Source organism: Teleopsis dalmanni, chromosome 2 (assembly GCF_002237135.1).
Source record: "Teleopsis dalmanni isolate 2A chromosome 2, ASM223713v2, whole genome shotgun sequence".
Lineage (NCBI taxonomy): Eukaryota > Metazoa > Arthropoda > Insecta > Diptera > Diopsidae > Teleopsis > Teleopsis dalmanni.
The window spans coordinates 63,833,181-63,856,855 of NC_051847.1; the positions used below are offsets into that span (position 1 = coordinate 63,833,181).

General features: G+C 26.1%; 2 protein-coding genes across 8 annotated transcripts in view; both read right to left on the bottom strand.

Annotated features, from left to right (window-relative positions):
• LOC119683976 (aldehyde dehydrogenase family 3 member B1) overlaps positions 1–23,675 on the bottom strand; it is a 33,010-nt gene that overhangs the window by 7,510 nt on the left and 1,825 nt on the right. For 2 of the 7 annotated variants that reach the window (XM_038097882.1, XM_038097877.1), the window contains exons 1-5: positions 17,434–17,471; positions 17,305–17,361; positions 7,216–7,256; positions 7,037–7,095; positions 21–201 (exon numbers count right to left, since the gene is read on the bottom strand). In XM_038097882.1, the coding sequence (XP_037953810.1) occupies positions 21–201; positions 7,037–7,095; positions 7,216–7,256; positions 17,305–17,361; positions 17,434–17,464 (369 nt within the window). In that variant the 5' untranslated portion in view covers positions 17,465–17,471. Of the gene's footprint in view, positions 1–20; positions 202–7,036; positions 7,096–7,215; positions 7,257–7,314; positions 7,511–13,109; positions 13,136–17,304; positions 17,362–17,433; positions 17,473–23,675 lie in introns of those variants that run through there. The other 5 variants (XM_038097881.1, XM_038097879.1, XM_038097884.1 and 2 more) reach the window with 4 other exon arrangements.
• Positions 9,286–11,237, bottom strand: LOC119683975 (protein nessun dorma). The gene has a single exon (XM_038097876.1). It carries the CDS (start codon positions 11,105–11,107, stop codon positions 9,443–9,445), a length of 1,665 nt encoding a protein of 554 aa, XP_037953804.1. The 5' UTR covers positions 11,108–11,237; the 3' UTR covers positions 9,286–9,442.

A 23,675-nucleotide genomic window follows, 5' to 3' on the forward strand; every position in this document is an offset into this window, starting at 1 on the left:
TAATTTTAAGATTTATTTACCAATTCCGGTTTAACCCAATCGTTTAGATGATACAGTATATGTTTTATATCATTTTTCATATATTCTGTTTCCACAACTAAACTTTCTTGTTTAGGACGACGTAAGTCTGCATCTAAAGCATTTATCATATCATTTTCATGGTCCTCATACATACGCAGTAGATTCTCAAGCTGCTTTCGTCTATTTAAATAGAAAAAAAACATTTAATGAATTATGTATTATATTGCTATATTTATTCTAGATTATCACTATGAATATAGGGATCTACTTAGACCGGGTGGGCTATTGTGTTACAGTACAAAACTCAGTTTTAATATAATCTAAAATCATTTCGAATCTTTAAGGGGAGCTTAAGATTCATTTTTGCAAAAGGAGAGATTCAGTAATTGATTTATATAGTAAATAAATCCCTAGTATATTTAATATATGTTGCGTACTCATATTAACTGTCGAAAAAGTAAATGTGAACCACATTTCTCATCTTGCAGAGTATACAATAGGAGTGATATATTAGGTAAATTTAACATCTATAAATCATTTAAATGTAACGATTGAACTCAGACTTCAAAACAACTTGATAGTGTACCATAGATACTATACTTTACATGATAGTAAACATTCATTTTATATATTTTTCACTTTAATGGAAGCTATAGCTTTCATTTTGACAATAACTTTCCCTTAAAAAACACTACAACAATCATAAAACTCATATTTATTTCATCAGAGAAACCTTCACTGGCTCTCCAGTCGTATTGATATATTGAATGTATATTGATTCTAAGTCAATGTACATCTATAGTATGTCGTTCTAATGAAGGACTTTCAGATGGTAAATTTTAGGTTCAAATTGAGTATGGAAAGGTTAGGTTAAGTTGGAATAGCGGACTTGTACCCAAAGCCTACTTGATTTCAAATATTGGACTATTGTGATACCCCGAATTAGCGTTGTTCATATGCAGACTTGAGATCAGTGCAAAAACGTCGAAAGGCACGACTCCCCCTAGAATGGGAAAAATTTAATCAATATTTTCTGACGAAGAACTGATAGATTTTAGGGTGAAATTATGACCCACTTTTTTACTATATGTTATATAGAAAAAGCATAAATTAAGAGATTTGTTATTCGTTTATATATAGAGAGTAACTAACCGGGCCTTAATAATTTAAGTCCGCCCGTTGTGGTAAATGATAAACATGCCAAAATCTCTATGTGACGATTTGTCATTGCTTCCGGTCTGAAAACTATTGTTTTATTTCAAAGTTTTTTTTATTTGCTTTTATCACATTTTATGAAGATATCTAAATCAAGATGAATGATTTCGGTTTGAAATAATTTGAAACAGTAACGGTGGTTAAAACAGAATAAAATTAATGGTTGTTAGCGCTGCGTGTGAGCAAGGTCATACATACGCCAAAATTTCATAAATCAATAATTTATTCAAATGTGATATGATAATGGGTAAAAATACAAAACGAAAAGTATATAAAAAAAAATAAATATTAAAGTTAAAAATACAAAATAAGTGAGACACAGCTTATACAGCTCAATAAAAATGCATTAAAAAGAGTACTTAATATGTCGTTTGGGTTAAATGTCACGTCACTTAATGTGTAAATGTGATTAAAATAAAATTTATAGATAAATTTAGCAATAAAATATGTAAATAATCGCGTATATTATATACGAAAATGTATATAAATATATGCTCTTTAATGTTTATAAGCTGAGCTAAGTCCAAAACAGCTCTTAAGATTTAATTGAGCTTTTAAAGTTTATATTAAAATTTCAAAAATATTTTTTTAAAATAAAATAAAAATTACTTTTAAAAGGTTAAAAACTCAATATCTTTCTATAGTTGCATAAAAATGTACATTTATTATTTTTAATCAATGTGAGCAAAAAATAGCTAAAATATTGTACATTAATATCTTAAAAATAGATAGAACAGGTATAAGTGAGTTTTTATGCATGAATGACGAAGATATTTTTTTTTTGTTAGGTAAACTAAGCAAGTTTTTGTAGCAGTTTTAAGAGTTAATTATTATTTATTTTAATTTAAAATAAATTTAAAATTGGTTGCAAATACAACTATAACAAAGAAGAGTGTAATCCTCAAACTTAGAATGGATAATGAGAAAACATGCAATCAATATGAAGAAGAGGCTTCTTTAAACAACATATCAACAAATTCATCTACTATAGTTACTAACTTGGAGTGGCTTGAACAAACTTCAAACCAAATGGTAGCATCTCCGACAGAACAGGAAAAGACATAAAATGATTATAAAATCTTAAAAAATTATAATTGATTATCGCAACATAATTTAGAAATAAGTAGGCAAAAAGTTATGTGAACTTGAGAAAATGTGTACAATACGAAATCACAGACTATTAAATAATGCGCTTATAGAAAAATCTATAGATCTGATAGGCGACGTCTAAAAATTTATCATTGGGGTTGACTTATAATGTACATGGTGGTCTGTAAATACTACTAGGTAGTTTGTGTTAAAACACTAACTTAACATATTAGTGAAAATATTCCTATTATCGATGATAAAGTGTCAATCAAAATATTTATTCGAATTTCAACAATATATTATGTATGTTAGTACATACTAAAATCTGACAAAGGAACAAACAATTAAACAATTTGGAACAACATAACCAAGAGTTACATTATTTTGGGTTTTTGCGTGTAGCAACTTTAAAAAAAATATCATCTAAATGATATGTCAGCGCAGCTTTTTATTTCTCTAATCTGGGTTTGCGGTCATAGGGATGTTTTCGGCAATTGAGAGCAGACGAGTTAGCCAGAAAGTGCTTCATTTAGTTAATGCTTCAGGACCTCATTCGGAACACCTAAGTAATCTGTGCATATCATCAACACCATGCAAATTGTTACTGAGTTCTTTCTGTGCTCAAATAGGCGTAAGTGGATTCCCTAGGTATCGCCGGTATAACCTAACCAGGATTTCTGAAAAAAATATATATAAATGTTGCCGAAGTTTTAAAGAGAAAGAATTCAAATAAACTTTAAATGAAATATTATATAGATAACTATATAAAATAAAAGGTTTTTATTTAAAGATTCAAAGAAGCTTTTTTTTAAAATAGGCTTATATAAATAAATTAAAAAAATGAACTCGTAATAATTCTAATTTAATCATGAATGACGTTTTCTGAAAAAATAATAACATTTTTTCAAAAAGATACTGAATTATCATAATTTCAAATCCAGATGAAGTAAAATAATTTAGTAGGCATCAACTAAAGGACATTTAAGGACTAATGTAGGACTAGATGCCATTTATATGATGATATTTTCCATTTTTTGAGAAGACTTCACCCACATTTACACATACGCATCATTTTTGAGTGCCGTTAACTACACCCAAAAGAGACTTTTTTTAGCAGATCTCCACGGGCTATTAGACAACTACAACCCCTATTTATGCAATTAAGTTTAGTTACTGTATAGCACATGTTAAACTCTAGTAAAGAAAATTGCTTGAATATTTATTTCAGAACCAAACAAAACAAAATATGTTTAAACAATTTTCCGCAGATGAGTAATAACATATATAATAATTTTAAATAGCATTAAAAATCAATGTCTGGAGAAATATTAAATTTTTTATAACTATATTATCGTTTACTATACAGGGTTATGATAGATTTGCAAATAACTTATTGTGGATTTAACAACTTTAAAGTAAATAATGAATTACATGATAAGTAATCAACAGCACATTTTCGAAAAAAAAACATTTGAGCATAAAAATAACGAACCTTTATCTTTGTACAACTACATTATTTTTATATACGAGTATTTAAGTATTTTTTAAAGTTCATCATATTTTCTTGTTTCTGTAGAAGAAAATCACATCTCTTTATCGTTATTATTATCAAACATATATATATGTAGTGACGTTAGTTCTTTCGATTTACATAAGTATTAAAAACTGATTAAATTGTTATAAAATTTACTTAAAAGTTGCTAGTAACTTAAAATTGATAAATTTAAATCGAAATTTAACATATTTAAGTTTAATTGTTAAACAACTTTAATAATGTTGATAAGGTGGAGTATTTATAAATGCTGAGAAAATGCGTTGCATGGCCTAATTTAAAGTTTAAGCTAAAGCTTCTAAACCACTTTAATCTACATATATTGAAACTGAACCCGTACTTATATGTATTGTTGTTGTTGCTGTTGTTGTAATCAACAAGGATCTGTAAAGCAGATAACATAAAAGGAATAATATAACGAATTTCAGGGTTAAAATCCAGGGATCGGCATCGGTTGTGTTAGAGAGGATGGTATTATTTGGGAATGAGAGAATGCATTATATATATCTTTACTTAATTTAAGAATTCAACTACATTTCTCTTCTGTTGATTATAATTGATTTGAGTTGTATTAAAACGCAGTAAAAATTCTTAAAATTATAGTATATGCGTTAAAAATATTATTTTTTGTTTTTAAATTTAATTGCTATAAAAAAATAATTACTTCAATACTTTTTTACTTAATTAATTATCTATAAATATAGTTTATTGCTGCCTTTAAATGTTATTTTAAACGGGTTTGTAATTGATATGAATTAAATTTATATTTTTGATTGACAGTTATATTATCAATGTATGATTTAACTACTTTAATAAATGAAAGCGTATATATTAAAACCAGAACTAAATTAATGCTAAAATAAAATATATATTCTAAGCTAATACCGCTGCAAACTAGTATATAAAATAAAATATATAATTGGAAGCTATTATTAATATATACCTATAATTTGCTAAACGATATCTTTATTTAAATTTTTTATTTTAAAATTTTTTTCATTTAATTATATACAAAAATTATTGCTGTTGCAATTCATTACTGTTAAAAATTTTTTTTTTGAAAATCGTTTCATTTTGAAACAAAGTATAAAATTAATATTGTTTAGCAAATTATAACAATTTTGTTTTAATTAATTAATTAAAACTTTTTTGTGTTTTTGCAATCCATTACTGTAAAAACTTTAATAGTAATTAGAATTTAAACGCTAATTAAAACAAAATGTGTACAGTTTCATATGAAAAATAAAGTTTCCTGAAAGAATTGCAATTAATTTAGATGGAATTTTATAATATTCTCTTACATTAACGTTATTATAAACCCCGGAAATGGATTAAAGATCAAATTTTTAACAAATTTTGAGGGTTAAATAATAGTAATTTTAATTTACATATTAGTTTCGGAAAAAGTTGAATTATTATTCAATTTAAATTTCATAACATTAATTTTATAATAATATCATTATAAACCTGGAAAAAGAGGTTATAGGACAAATGGAACAACAGCTTTTTTTATATAGCTGTCGTTCCTTTTGTTCCTTTTTTATATAATACTGAATCATTAGTGCTTGAGCGATAATGATAATTTTGAAATTTTTAACAATACGTTAAAAAGGGGTATAGGTTAAATTTTTATCAAATTATTAGTATTTTTTTTAAATAATTAAATAAAACATTTTCCTTTTTTTGCAATTCATGACTTTTTAAGCCTTAATATTAATTTTAATTTAAATATTAATAATTTTAATTTTAATTATTAATAATATTGAATTTCTTAACATTTTTTAAGTACGTTAAAAAGAGTTATAGATCAAATTGTGGTATAGGTCAGAGGTATAGGTCAAATTGTGAGTTTTTTTTTTTTGATATAATTAAGTGAAACATTTTCCCTATTTTGCAATTCATGACTTTTCAAGCCTTAATAGTAATTTTATTAAAAAAATTCACATATAAAACATTAAACTCACTGAAACAATTGATTTATTATTCAATTTTTTGTGTTTTGTAATATTAATTTTTTGTAGACATCATTACAAACCTCGAAAAATGGGTGTATTTATAGTAAATTACAAGTATTTTTTTTTTTGAAATAATTAAATAAAACATATTTGCTTTTGTAATTCATGATTTTTTAAACTTAAATAGTAATTTTAATATAAATATTAATAAAAAAAATAATTGTTAAAATTCTCATAAACAAATTAAACTCTCTAAAACAAATGAATTATTATTCAGTTTAAATTTTTTTAATATTAATTTATGAACATCATTATAAACCCCGAAAAGGGGTTATAGGTCAAAAAGAACAATAGTTTAAAAATAATTTTTTTATCTTATTGTATTTTTACTGAATCATCAGTGCTTGAGCGATAATGATAATTTTGGATTTCTTAACATTTTAAAAGTACGTTTGTGAACCTTGAACGAAACTTCCGTTTATCTTAATCTTTTTATTCACATTTTTTTTAATTATGGAAATTCTACATTTGAAATATTCGTTTTGAAATGTTTTGCCTAGCTCAAGCTGCTTCTATTTAATTTCATTAACATTGTTCTTGAATCTATGCAAAAATCAAATACGAGAATTTTTATGAGGCTAAACTTAATGCAAATGTTAAGAAAAACCTTAACATCTAAAAATACCTAAGACACAATAATTAGGCATATAATTGTTCAATATATATGTAAATATTTGCATATTATGTGTTTATAGTCATTTCCACAATAAATATAAGAGCTTGCAATTAAATGCTCAATTGTCTATGTAAAAATTTATAAACTGTTATTTATTTTTCTGCAATCATAAAAGTACGAGTATGTCAGCAAGCAGTGTACTTGTATATTGTTTACATAAAATTTATACATACGTAATACCGGTTTGATTAACTCATGTAAACAAACAAATATGGAGTAGATATACAGTAACAGGTTTAGTTTTACAAAATTTAATTAAAGTAATTAACTTTGCATAACTTCAAACAAAAAAAAAATGCAATTATATAATTACAGCAACAAACTAAGCAAAATTCATTTATTTTTATAAAACTTAATAAAAATTGTTGTATGTCACAATGCTACTCACTATTGAGATTCCGGCTTATTTAATAATTTAACAATAAATTTAAAAATTTTTGAATAAAATATAAAAAAATTAAAACTTACCTAAAATTAACATCCTTTGTTTTTCCACTGTTGAATGCTGAGCGGCATTTTTGTAATATCTTTAATAATTATTACCCAATTGGTTCGTAAATTCATCATGATTTAAATAAAAACAGAAATCAAAAAATAATTACATATTAGCACAAAAAATATTTTTTTTTTAATAAACATTCACTCACATCATCAAAGTTAGGCATTTTATTTGCTTCTGTGTTGTTATCTACAAAGAAGTTAATAATTACTTTAAATTTATTAATTAAGCAAAATTTTGTATGTACTTTTGTAAGCTATTTTAAACAGTTATTGAGTTAACGTATGAATTCAGTTTAAAAAGTTAAATAAAAACTAATAAAATATAAACAATCGCCAAAGTTCATTAATATTAAATATTCGCATATAATTGCCGATATTTTATATTAAAACAGAACACAACGGACCACTGCAAGTAACAAAACACGAATGACAACTCCAATTGGAATAAAAATATCAGCTGAGAAGAAAACATTTACTCAAGTGTTGCCATGTTGAATTTAAAAAATTCAATTATAACTTGATTATTTAAAACAATACGAGCGTTTTGAAGAGCTGTAATAAATCGCATAGCGATTATTTTCAAAAACAAAGTTCAGTAATAAAAATTGAAAATGCCTTGCAAATATTATTTACCAAGCAAAAATATTTTAGATTAATTTAAAAATAAAATAAAAATGAATTTTTTTAACGATCTAAGTAAATAGTTTAAAAAACAAAAGAAAAAAAAAACAATTACTTAGCCACCATTATTTGCAATAAACGTTCAATAATAAAATTTGCACACAATATAAATTTACAATGCAATAGTGTTTATAAATAATTTAAAAACACACTAACTGTTCATTTTGTTACAATAAACTAAATACATATTATATAGAGAAGAAAATTGGATAATTATTATTTATAATAAAATTAAAGTATTTAAAAGTTTTAAGACAAGAGTAATGCTTACACTATGGGTTTTATGTACAAAGAGACAAATAATTTTAAACGAAAATAATTTTTGTAAACTTCGTAACGCGTGTAAAATTTTTCTATATGTTATATAACGATAAGCTTGGTCCTCGAGATATTACGTTTTAATGTTTTAAATTTTTAAGTTGTTGTTTTTTGCAAATTGTATAACAATTGCGTACGTACGTTCTGGTTTTGTTTTTGTGAAATTACTGAGGTATCGCGTCTGATAATTTTCTAGTATTCGGTCAAATTGCAACTAATACTTGTTATTGCACAATTATTTTGCCACTACAATTGTTAATACGCTTGCGTCCCATTGCAATGCTAATTTTGCAGTAAATATAGAACGGCCCTGAGTATTTTACTAAATGCTATGCAATGAAATTTTAAAGAATGACTATTGACAGCAATTTTTCGTAGTAAGAATAATTAACGAAATAAAATATCTTAATACGATATTACAGATATAAAGATACTTAGTATGAACATTAATTAAGATACGTTCTGAACATTCCCAAACTGAATGGCGAGATACTCCGAAATTATGGACCTGCACGTCACTATTTTCGAATTACTTTAAACGAAATTTTATTTATTATTTCTATTTTCGAAATTGGCTAATTGGTCAATTATTATAATAGTACACAACTATAATCGAAATATTGGGAAAAATAAAATAAAATTTTAAAAATAATTTAAAAAGTTATATTATGATTGAACAATTGACGAATTAGTACATTTCAAAAATAAAAATAAATGTTAGTCATTAAAACACTCAATTAAAAGACTTTTAATAATATTAGAAATTAATTAGAAATCACCAAATAAAAATTTATAAAATAGATTTTATGGTCGCATATATGACAATACTGTAAGCTTAATTTAATAAACAAAGAAACTGTATAAAACACTACACTGGTTTTTTTGTTTTTAATCTTACAAATCAAATAACTTAACATCAAGTGCCAACAGGCACTTTTATTTGCTATTGCCTTCAGTCTACAATATGGTTTTTTCTTGGTTTTTGTCATTATGTATATAAACATAAGATGCGTTTCTGTTTTCAAAATATAGTAAACTTTATTAATGTAAAATTTTAATAGACTTACATATTTAAAAATAGTATAGAGTATCAAATAATGGAATCAGCTCTACTGTTCAACTTAATTTCTCTTGTTAAAAGTTTAGATTTTTAATATTAAATTAGCTCTTCTGTATTGTCTTTTATGTATTAATTCATATTATAATAGTAGTATGCTGTTAAATTAAATAAAACAAACTAATTTTGGTTACAAACTTCACGTCGATGATTTAATTATAAAACTTTTGTCAATATGGAGTAATTATAATATAATTTTTTTTAAACATATATAACTAATTTATAGCTTAAAAAAATGTATAAAGTTAATAATATTACTATTCTTCGTGCTCATGTACGTGCTCAAGCGAAATATTAGAATTTATAACATGAACATTCTTTGCGCATCTATTGAAACCGCAAAAGCCCGTATAGGGCAGGATCACATCATATTTATTTAAATCGAGTAAGCAGCTTAATTCCAAAGTTGATATATTATTATCAGGCATGGCTAAAGTAGGTATATAAATGCCGTACTGTTTAGCTTTGCTTATGGTTGTTTCATTAAAATGCACTTTACTCGTTTGATTAGTCCAATCCAAACCAGTAAAGCAATTAGCAATTTGCGTTTTACTTAGTGTTAGTGAACTATTGCCACTTAACGTAATGCCAGTAGCAAAGTTTTCAATCAGACAATTTTCCAATGTGACTTGTGCATTGCCACCACAGCAAATACCCTGTTGTGTGCTTGACTTTCCATTACCAATTAAACGGCAATTTTTTAAACGCAAATTACCCGTTTTTACTACCATGCATAAGCGTACTTTATTGCACTGAAACACAATGTTTTCAAAGGTGAAATTACCGTTCAGTACAAGTAACACACTTTCAGCATCAGAAGAGTAAATGACAACATCAGTACTTGTTAATTGGTCGACATTTAAGCTACTCTCATTAAAATTTGAATTTTCCGGCAGACCAAAAATATGCCCACTATGAAGATGTTCTAAGAATTTAATGGGATGATTACCAGGTGAGAGAAATATTTTCCATATTGAACAATATTTGGAGAGTGCGTCCTCTAATGATGCGCTCATATGTATCAGACAATCTTTTTTTACATGTTGCTTAACTTTTGATAATACATTAATGTGGTCAGTAATTTTGGTAGGACTTGAAACCACGAAAGCAACATCGCTTTTAGAACTGTTCGCCAATGTTTGTAATTTTTTTACTTCTTTAAAGTGCAAATCTTCATATGCTGCACGCATTTCAGGATTTTCCAATAATTCCACTTTGGCACGTATTGTTGACAAACGTAAATGTAGATTCATTAATTCTGTAATTTCAACATTTTTTACTTCATTTTCCAAATTTTCGTCCTTTTCACTTAAATTCATTTCCAAATGTTCTTTGCGTTCTTGAATGCACCTGGCTTCATTAAGCAATGCTTTTATATGCGCTGCAAGCGGACGATTCATTGCCGTGCTACGTAAATCATAGCAGAAGCGTATACGTGATTCTAAATGCTTATCAACCCAACTAATATCCTCATTCAATTCATTGTCCCATGGCATCCAAACATTATTCATAAAAAAACGGTAAGCATCAATAACATCAGCGGTTGTTTCGACATTTAATTCAGTATTTTCTTGATTAATAGTCGGATAAAGGTCCTCTAAACGAACCACATGATATTCCGGTAAATGAATATTACTATCCTGTACGGCTTCTACACGAAAACTAGCTTGCAAATCTCTAAATAACACTTGTTCAACCATTCCAAAAACTACAACAGGATATGGCAATTCCATGTTTTCACAAGTTAAGCGTGGTACCTTCCAAGTGGCTTGCCAACCTGTTGGTTCAATGCTTACTTCAATATAGTTCGACCACTCAATAAACACTTGTGTTGCATTAATTAATACATCAGGTCTTGATAAAGCTGATCCTATTTCATCTAAGCGATTAAGTAAACTTTTCTCAAACTTATAAATTTCCATTTTAATAACTAATTTATTTTTGAAGCTACCGCCATTAACAATATGACACGATTGTAAAAATATTTCGTTTTGCTAAATTAGTAGCACTGCCAACACAAAAAATTAAATATATTGGACTACAGAATTGCAAAGTAGCTTAAAACAGGGTCGATTTATATTAAATCATTAGTGGCAGTTGTGCTGTTCAAATTAATTAATTAGTCATATAATTATTAATCTTAAATTCATCAATTCACTTAAACAACTTAGATATGATTGGTTGAAGATTTCTTTTGTCACTGCGTTTATTGCCATCAACAAAAAATGTAGTTGCCTGAAGACAAAATGTAATAATAATAAAAAAATTAAATTTAAAAACCTCATGAGTACTTTTCACAGCAATACACAGTAGTGTAAAACATAATGTGCAATATGCATTGAAACAACAAATATTACTGGAATAGCTTTGAAATCAGTTTCATCTGATATCTGATATAAATCTACATTAGGTTATTTTAAAACACAGTTGGATATAGTAACTGTAAATTTACCATTTAATATCCATAAAAATAAAAAAATTATTTAATAGTTTAATAACTAAATAATGGAAATAAAAAGCTGTATGTTAAAAAATATTTGTGTAGTAATTTAGCATGTTGAGCTTAGTACTAAGCTCCATTTCGCACTATAAATTGACAAAAAATCTTATTTAAAAAATGTTACACAAAATTTTGGTATTTTAGAAAATTTTTTTATATAGAATTTTATGTCGATTTTTCGTGCAAATTGCATATAAGTTCTAGATTTTAGATAGAGAATCAAAAATACATCGTAAGTATGGTGTGAATATGAAAATAACTTGGCAACTAACGAACTAGCTTACTAGTACGAATACACTTTTATAAATTATATATCTGAGATCTTTGCGTTCTCAGGGCTTTATGTGTTGCTGCTCAGTTCTAATCAGTTATAACGTAATCTAACTCTTCTCTTTTTATAATCTTAACAGTTTTTTTTGCAAAGGTTTTACAAAAACCTTTGCTTTTAAAACATAAAATAAATAATTCAAAGGTTTAACTATAATTCAAAGTCCAAATTATTTATATAGTATGAATACATAAAAATAAAAAAATTATTTTAGTATACATATAAGTATATTCATCTAAAAATTTATAATTAAATCACATTTTTTTCTAATTAATAGAATTTACATTACATTACAACACTTTTATTGGTACCGGTTCAATTTAATATATAAAAACGTTTTCTATTATACTCATTGCATTTCTTTTATATCCCACATTTATTTCTGGCCATTCTTATCAAATCCAGATTATTATCAAACATTTTTTTGATGTATGAACTATTGATATGTACATTTCAAGGAAAGTTACAAATTACTACAAGCTATTCAAATTAATAATTAATATTTATTATATATTCTATATACTATTTATTAATAAAATTCAAAACGTAAAAATTGCTTCTAATAACAGATATTAAATCAGTTTCGTACTATCTTGAAACAGTTTTAAGTTATAAGGTTCAAAAGTCCAAACTATTTAATCACAGACCTTTGACCTAATGCTATGTACTCGAAGTATTTGTTGTACATACTTTCCATAGTTAATGTCACATTTCATATTTGAAAATCTAATTTGGTTTATAATCGATGTTATAATAAAAAATGGAATACATATTTAATTTATTTGTTAATGAATTTGTATTTTTGTTAAACAAAAATATTTAACTGCACTGCAAACAAATGCACAAATAATTTAAAAATCACTCAGATGCTATATTTGCGAACTTTTACATCTTGAATATTTTATATTGTCATAATAGTCCCACATGGGTATGTCCCATACTTATCATTTATTTAACGTTTTAAACCAGTTCACTTAACAGCAATATTTTGAAACAGAATACTTATAACTAGTTTAATTTCTGCACTATTTCATACGCTGCATATTTTATAAATTGTATGTCATTTTTGTTTTGTAATAATTAAAAACTTTAATACCTTGTTTTAGCTAAGTCGGCAGCAAACTGACTGAACTGCAATTGAAATGATTTCAAGATACATATATACATATGTTTCATATTTATTATCAGTTTCAGGCAATTATCTCTAAAGTAAAAATAAACACAGATATGTGGAGTATAATACAGAGTGATTCATTTAGAAATTTCGATTAAAAAAATTTATTATTTGGAAATGTTTATATAAAGATTTTCTATAGATTATGGAATATATACATACATATAGGTATATTATATATTTTTACTCAACATTTACTCAACAGGAAAAGATAAATGGTACTGAAAAAAAATGAACCGTAGATGTAATAATGACACCAAAACACATTTGGCATTAATAGAGAAGTTTCTATTAAGTTAGGGATTTTTTAAAACGAAACTAGTTAATCATTTAACGAGGTAACATCAGTGGTATGTAGAAGACGTAATGGGACAACATTATATAAAATCCTTAGATATATGTATATTTTTATCGTTTTATAAACCAATTAATCATCTTTTAAACTTATGTTCCTTAGTTAGGAAACATTTAATTTAAAAGATATTGATAAACACGTCAAATTTAAAATTTTTTTGCCGGTGCACAGTTATCGTATAACACATAAAATAATTTTAAATAAGAATTACAAGACTAATAAATACAAAAATGATACAACATAGGCAGACCTTGTTTTTTCGCAATAGTCCGCACATAGCTAGTACACCGGCAGTTTGAATCCTTATGTTATGGATAGTGGAACTGTATGTTTACTATAGACATATAACAAAGACAATAGTTAAAAAGAATCTAAAAAAGTTAAAATGTAATTGGTCTTTTATAGAGAACACAAGCACCTAACAAAAAGTTCATAAATCCTTTTTTCACGATATTCATGATTTGTTAATATAATAGTTTATCGATATAGTATCAAAAGAGCTGGCAGTTTTCTCTAGCAAAAATGATTGCACAGATATTCCGTCATGATTCTAGGCAACGTTATAAAAAATCTGTCTTTTTGAATTATTGGATACTCTTGACGATCATATGGAAGGTTAAAAAATTTGTACTTTTGAGTTTTCGAAAAGGAAAAAAGGAATAAAAATATAAATAACATGAGTACGAAAGTTTGGTCCCTGTATTATGAAAAATAAAAAGTAAATCATATATTAGGATATATTGGCATATATGAATAATTTAAGCACGCTATTAAGCACGCAATAAAGTCATGTTCTAATTGATCTTTGATAATTATCTAAACATTTTTTTAAATGAGTAGCAAGATTGATTTATTATAGTAAGAGAAATACTATAATAGTATGATGATGATCATTTTTCTCTAATATCTTTAATAATTATCTAAATATTTTTTTGAATAGCAAACTCGATTTATTATAGTAAGAGAAATATTATAATAGTATGATGATGATCATTTCTAATTAATTAATTATTGATTAATTAATTATCTAAGGTTTTAATTATCTAAAATCTTAATTATTTAATTAATTGTCTAAAAATTAATTATCTAACTATCCAAAATAATTATTATCTAAAAATTTTTTTAAGGAGTATCAAGATCGATTTATTATAGTAAGAGAAATATTGTAATAGTATGATGATGATTATTTTTCTCTAATGTCTTTCTTAATTATCTTAAAAATTTTTTGAGTGAGTTACAAGATCGATTTATTATAGTAATAGTAAGAGAAATGTTATAATAGTATGATGAAGATAATTTTTCTCTAATATCTTTGGTAATTATCTTAAAAAATTTTTAAGTGAGTAGCTAGATCGATTCATTATAGTAAGAGAAATATATGGTATAGTATGATGATGATCATTTTTCTCTTATATCATTAAAAAAATTTTTCTCAAATTTATGCAAGTCATCAATAATAGATATTTTAGAACACTTCTATGGATAAAATATTCTCTAATATATCGTATTGCCATAATAGAACTATGTAGACTATTACAGTTACTTTAATGTACGTATATGTATGTAATTTCTTCTTATTAACAAACGAAAGTTCTAAATATTTTGAAATCATTTTTCATTATGACAATGCATTAATTAATTCTGATATACCAGATAATACCAATGATTAGATTAATCCTCAATGTAAACTATGATACCATGAACTAAATTAATTTTCTGTTCAGAGGTTTTGGATTACTATGAAAAATAAGAGAAATTTAAAGAGAATTTGAAATGAGTAAGCAAAAAAAAAAATTATTTGTCTAATCATTGTTACATTTAAAATGAGCATTTTAATTCACAATTAAAATCCACGTTTTATATAAGAATGTAGAGATGTAGCAAAAATTATTGATTCATATGTATATTAATATAGATATATGTTGGGACTCTCATTCTATGATTAAACACATTCTATAATAATTGGTTATACGATTAAGATCTCCATTTCAATATGTTTCTCCATCTTTGGAAAAACTGATTACTTTTTCTTATTTCTTACGAGTAGTGAATTCGATGTACAGTCACCATTCGATTTAAATGGAACGTAGACCCAGCGACTAACATTGATACATCGACGTAAGTGGATCTTAATTATCCGTACTGCTATCATAACCTTATTGTTTAATAGTAAAATGTAGTGAGCATATATAACTAATTCAAAAAGATTTCTATAAGAAATAGCCTCTAACCATACACTTATTATGATTGCAAAACTGTTAAAATATAAATATGTTATGTTAAAGTTATATAATTATTTAACTATGTAAATCTCTAGATGCTATTTGTATTTAGGATTATGATTTTCACATATAATGACAAAATTGTTCTTTAAGCTTTAAAAAACACATTGAAAATTGTATGTATTATTAAACGGATTAACTAGAGAAATGGATGTAATGTATTTTTACCTGTGCTCCGGTTTTTCTCTCTATAAGTTTTTCAATATAAGACTATACATAACTAGATTGCACATAACTAGATTTTTAGAAACAGATCTTGAACATTTATTGAATTAGTAGAAATACTTTAATATATAATATCCAATATCAATCATTTAAATTAAATCAGAGATAATGACACCACATTCCTATTTTAGATATTCGATTGGAACTATGCTCTTAGATCCTTATGACTAGTAATGTGACTTATTACTTCGTTATCACCAACAAATGAAGTGATTTACTTACAAGTTTTAGTTTCAGAAATTCTTCTAAGTGTTTGGAAATGATAAGTGTTTTGATCGCGCTGTTATTTTTTTTATCACTAAATACCTTATAGAATGTTATACAAATCTCTTTAACCATTTATTGATTTGAATCATGGTTTTTCAAAGCATAAAAAGTTTTTATCATACTTTTTAATTATTTATAAAAGTTTATTAAATTTAATTTAAAACTATATAAAATATTAGCATGTTTTTTTTGGCTTGTACTAAACATTAATTTTTCTCTAACCACAAACTGTAGGAATGTTACATCCTGATTTAAGTAATATAAATATCTTAGTTTTATACCTCTAAATTGACTATTTGAAATAATTAAAAAGATAGAAAATGAGATTAGTTTCAATAATTTATTATTTTGAATAGCTTTCCATAGGTAGCACACTTAATCTAGTGATTAATTACCTGTATAATATGTACTATATGATGAAAGTACTGTCAGCATAAAACGGGTATATCATGACACGTTATATACAAAATTCTTTAATTTAAAACTGCTAAATAGCTATTAAATATATATTTCATATTTGCTTTGACTTTGCTATATAATTCTTCGATTAGAAACAAAAAAGTGTATATCTCTGTTTCTAAAACCATTTTTATCTATAAAAACATATCTAATATCTCTTTACTTATTAATAACAATACTATGAAATTACTTCATGCTAAAAAAATATGGAAAACCATATTAACAAAATATAAATTGTCACTTTAATTTTGTAATGTCAATTAATGTTTTATAATAATAACAGTCATTATTTTGTGATATCGATTAGAATAACAATTATTAAATGAATCCCACTGAACTGAATTAGTCAATATAATTATATTAATAGATATAATAGTAGTAATGTTTTCAATTACTATTAAATATAGATTTATAACATTAATAAATGATATCAGGAAACCTATATGATTTATTTTTATACTGAAAACTTAATTAACTTAATAAACTAAATGTACATATTAAGAATTAAATTAAGTTTATATAAATTTACCGTTTTCTTTGGTGCTTGAATTGTACTCTTCTACATTAATGATTACACTATGTGAATCTAAAATACATTAATTAAAATAAATAAATTATTATTATTATTATTACAGTAATTTAAAATTTTTCAACTTACCATTTAAATTGGGTTTCTTGTCATTTAACATTTGTGCTTCTAACGATCCAACTCCATTAATATTTTCCATATTTCAGATATCTTTTGCAAACAAAAAAGTTTTTTATAAGCAATAATTTAATAATTTATGAAATATATAATATATTATACATTATGTAATAAATTATTAAAACATTTAAAAATTGAAATATATAAACAAATAAAACAGAGTAATTTCTATCAAATCATATAATGCTTGTAGTTGAAGGTTTGCAAATAAATATTTAGGAAATTAGTATATTTGTCGCAGGTTGCAGTTGTTTAGAAACGATCGATTTCAATCCTATATATATGTTACGGAAAAAAGTACTTTTTTTATACGGGGAAAACAAGAATAAAAGTATTGCTAAATACCCATTGGCAAAGCTTTTATTAATTACAATATTATTAGTGTACATTCCATATGTATCTGAGCCTGAACCAAACATAATTACCACTAACCACCTGTAAGCTATAACGAATCAACAGATAATCAGCAAAGTACGGCGGGTTAAGTACAACTCTTCGTATGCCTGTAAATGAAATCGCGAGCCTTGATTGAAACCCACAAGCCAAAAGCAAGCGGAATCGATCATAAACTAATTGAAGGACGATTTATTAAACACATATTTACTGCAAAGAGACTTTGATTTTTAAAAAAATTATATATATTACAATCTATAAATATAGATACTGTGAAAGAGCTATTTATAACTATTAACAATAACAATAATTGGCGCATAATGAATTTTAAAAATTTTTCTGTATTACACTTTTATAAGAATATAGGTTTACTTGAGTTTTTCTCAATCTATTTTTGATACACCCCACGTAGAACTTTAAAGTAATAAGTGTCTTCTACACAACAGATTCAATGAGCGTTCGAAGTTAGAAGCATGTCAGTTATACGGGTATATTTATCACTTTTAAAACTACGAAAGACGAGAGTTATATTTCATCTTCCCCATAAGCAATCTTATGGCGAGACCTTCTAAATACCACTCGCCCAAAAAGTTCTCAATAGCTTATCGTTGGATATATTTATGATTTACCGCTCGCCCAAAGAATTCTCAATAGCTTATCGTTGGATATATTTATGATTGAAATGCTTGAATATTTTTCAAAATATCGCAACGTTATTGTTGTTATAATGCAAGTGTAAGCAATACTCAGTATGATCGCTTAAGGTGAATGAAATACTTGCCTTCATTCAATAATAAAACTCTTGCATAATAATAAATAATATATGATATTCTGAATATTGATAATTACAAATTATTACTTTAAGCATCGTATAACCATATTTCCAAATACAATAGCTGTTTTCAAAATTTAAATAATATTTAGATTTGGAGAAGACAGTTTATGATATAATGTATCAAATTTGTAACTAATGTTTTTTTTATTATTAAATTTTGGAGCTGTAATGCATACTAATGAAATAAAAATAAAAATTTTATATAATTTCAAATTAATTTAGAAAATGCTTACAAAAAATTACAAGGATGAAAAATAAAAGAAAATTAAGTTGGAATCTTCCATTACTGAAGAACTATTTCATCCAATACTATTACAAATTGTAACAATATGCTAGATTTTTGTTTTATGACTAAATCTTCCTTTATAGATTATCCCAAAATAAATATAAACATTACTCGTAATATTCATTGCAAAATTATTATACATGTAATAACACGAATATTGTTGAATTATGTTATATCTTTCATCTTGAAATAGATATAATCTTAATCTATTTAATCCCAATTCATTTCTTTGGCCATGGGTAGTATGGGTCCAGACAGTTTATAAAAGAGTGGAATGGGCGACAAAACAGAAGATGGATAAAAGAAATAAGTAATAAATTACGATAGTAGTCATTTAAGACTAGTGAGAAAAAGCAAGAATCAGCAAGAAATGGACGCTTTAACGAAATTTGTTTAGATCCTTGAAGAACTGCTATGCGAGGAAAGAAAAAAAAGAACTTTGTAAGAAGTATTTTTAGTAATAAAATAAATAATTTTTTTAGTACGTGAGCCCATTGTTTTTAATCTCTCAATAGCTCTCTAAACAATTATCTGTATTTATTAATCAAAGTGTATTTCCCAATGATAATTTCTTTAAAAGTTAATAATATCTTAGTAGGTAGATACGTTGGGGTGGCGGTTTTGTTTCCAAAAAGCTTACTTAAGCTCAAATAATGATCCATTCTGGTACCCTAGGAATACCATTGGCACATACATATATTAAAAGATAATTATACAACCAACGCCGGAAAAGACAACGACTCCACCATTAGTTAAAGGCAAACCAAATTAACAGGTCTATTAATTTGGCTTGGTCCTGAATATTACAGGGTAACAGCTCGGTTAGGTCGGTCATTGTAGGATAGACCCAGTCTCATAACATGCCTTCCTATTTAACATTGGCTCGTCAGTGCAGTTTCTATGGTGCTGAGCAGGTTCCCCCTTAGTTGATATTGCTGAGTAGTGCGTTTCTTGTCTAAATTAGACCAAGTCAACCTAGATATCTGACAACGGTGTTCTTCAGTCTAATATTACATGACTATGCTCAGTTATTTTTGTTTAATTGCCAGTTTAACTGTAGCAAAGTGGAACGTTAATATCTGAGAAGTGAATGTTACGGAGAAGTGCCCCTGTCTCGGCAAGCTCATCCGCTCTGCAATATTATCTAATATATCTATCACTTCAAAGTGAGATTATTAAAAAAATTAGTAATATGTTATAAAGATAATTAATATAACTTCAACTATAGCTTTAATTGGATTAAATGTTCTGCAACTTTTTCGCGTTTGTGTTTAGTATTTATTTGTAAATTATTTTGAGAATTTAAAAAATTTGTTTAGCATTATCCATATTGAATACAATTTGTTTAATTTATTAAGTATCCAAGTATCCCATTGTTGTTCCAAAGTCCGAGTAAATCTGTTACAAAAACACACACACAATATTAAATATATACACTAAACTTCAAGTCATAAATTAAATTGTTTTTAAAAGGATTTTTAAAGCACACTTTTGCTTATGAGTGAAAAGTATTTAAAAACAAAAAGTATATATGTATATATATTTTTAAAATAAACAATGCGATGCGAGTAATAAAAGCACTTTAGAGATTATCCGGAATTTTTAAAAAACTTGTTACCTACCTATAGCGAACAACGTTCTTTGATTAGATATTTATTTTGATTAGAACTTATGTTTATTTTTAGTAATTTTTAATTGACAATAATTGAGTAAATAAAATTATTTAAATTATTTGCACCAACTTAATACAATGTTACTATAATTTTATTAAACATTTGGTTGTAAAATAATCATTTGCCTCTGCGATTTTTATTCATATGTTGTGAAACAATATGATTTTACTATTATGTGTATTTGATTATATTTACATAAAATTTATATTGTTTAAGCACACTTCACATCACTATTTGCATTTGTACCGAATTACCTATAAACAAATAAGTATTTAAACAAATCAATATGCGATATGCGTATAAGCAGACGCAACAGAGCGACAGCGCAACTAAACCGACCGACCCGTTTAAGTGCTGAAATGGAATTGATTTGTTTGTTGCTACAAAACCGTTCTCGCTATTATTGACGGGGTTGTCAGTCGGTGAGAGTTAAAACTTTGCTTACAGTGTGATAATTTATTCAAGCCATCATGATCGGCATAATAATACGATGGTTTCTGCTTAAAACCTGAACCAAACATAAAACACATTAAAATGAACTTGCCAAATTACCAAAAACATACTCGAATATGTGGTAATGGAAAATATCTTATAAGTTTTACTCACATCCAACTCCTTGAAAAACTAACTTGATATACAACTACTCAGTTTTGTTCTTTAATATTAGTGCCAATAACCGAAACATGAAATATATAATGAAAAACGAATTTTCATTAACACCCCCGTATTTTAATATATTTCGTATAGCATGTGCGTGTGAATTCACAAATTAGTTTTTAATTATGAAGAATTATATACATACAATACTTTTAACTTTAACAATACATAACAATAAAAATTTATTCACATATTGTTAAGTTAATCAAATGTTCAGTTTCTTAAATAAATTTAATTATTTAAAGATATTGTTATGGTTTTGCCATTACTATATTACTATATATATATAAAATCAATAAGTTATGTATATAATTATTAATTATGTTACATGACATAATTGTGTAGATGTAATATTTTTAGACTTAAATTAATATTTATAAATAGGTTTTTCGAACAGTAGTGAATTACAACCAGAAAAATTTATTTTATATTATATTAATTAATTGAATTATTGGTTATTATTTTTTTTTTTTGAGACTGCAAGTATCAGGAATCGAACTCGTGTCCTGCCAAATTTGAAGCTCAGAGTCAGCGCACCTTAACAAACTGACGAAAATAAAAAAATTATTTACGAATAATTAAATACAAGAATTATTTCCAAACCACTGATGATGGGTATTTGGCAGTACTCGAAACAGCTGTATGGCCAGGCAAAAATTCAATTAATTAAATTAATATTTATATTTTATTTTGTTTGTTGTTTTTTTAATACTGCAATTAAATTTAGGTTTATTGAGGGCTAAACCGATTATAAAATACCCTTTGTTTTTGTATGTTATTTTTTTTATAACCCAGCTATGATTTATCATTTTTAAGCTCCTTACAAACATAATACGAAAGCGATATATTAAACATAAGAAAGTCTTTGTGATGTAGTGTAAGAATTGTCGCAATCATTTATTTAAGGCATCTAAATATATATCGCTTTTAGTCAACTGCAAAATCATTTGTGCTTCGTAGAAAGATAGTTATCACTGTGGCGAATTAAAGTTAATGATCAAAAATATTGTCATATAATATTCTCTTTTAACAGATCCTCCTCACCTATACAGATCCTATAAGACTCAACGGAATATAGCTCCGCAAATATAAACAGTGACGTACCTTGGTATTTACCTTGACAAATGCCAAGTGAACAGAAACATATCAAAACAAAAAGGATTCAAATGAAGCTCAAGACTATAAGCCTTCTCTGGCTAATCGGGCATCTCTTATGTTTAGAATTTTAAGTGTTGTTATACAACCAAGTCATTAAACCAATCTAGATGTACGGCTTACAGTTATATGGCAATGTCTATTCGTCAACATTAGAAATCCTGCAAAGAGCCCGAGCAATGATTCTAAGAATGATAACTGGTGCACCCTGGTATATCAGGAATGAAAACATACATATCGATTTGGAAGTTCCGATAGTTAAAGAATAAGGCAGAAACATATTTCAAATCTTGAACATTGAACAACATTTGATAAGTTATCGATATAAATCATAGTTTTCTCTAAGAGGATGTTGTACTAGCGCAGTAGTTGTTCGTTCTTAGTAAAGTCTGCTCCAATCGCCTTTTTTGTGAATAGTGGAACTTAGACAAGTATTGTCGGTATTCGATGAGGGTTGGCTTTGGCGTCCAGATTCTATTTTTTATCTATCTAATTTATTTTTTGTGAATCAGAAACTTTGCTTGCATGTAAACAGTAATGAAAAATCTTAATTACTAATCCAAAAGTAAATAATAATAATAACACATATAGTTTTTAGCAAATAAACAAATATTTATATAATCGAACTCGAGATTCCAATTTTTCATTCATGTCAACTTTACAACAGATTTTTATTAGAGTCAGCTAATTTGAGCAAATTTTTTCACTATGGTATATGCTGACTTAGCTTACTTATTGAAGTTATTGAAGTTTAAAATTGTATATTAAATTTTTTTATTATTTAATATTCTTTAAACAGCAATTTTGAAATAAACTAGTGAAATAAGCAAGCTATGGTAACAGACATTATCTTGGCACACGAAGTTATATAAGCCCATGGCATAGTGAATCGCAGCCATGCATGCAAAGTCGATGGACAGAACCAAAGCAGATGTGCAGCATTTTCATTGTCCTTTCCGCAACTGCGACATGAATAATTCAACGGATGATTCAATATTTTTCCATGGTTTCCTAAACGGCTGTTACCAATCAACAAACTTACCAGAATACTGATATCTTCACGGGTTTTCTCAAAGATATTACTAGATTTTTTATAAATAAAACACGGTCAATTTACGTACACATGCCTGCATATCGTTGAGGTTTCCCACCTTATATTGAATAGTTTAATACAGTAAGATTCCAATAACTGATT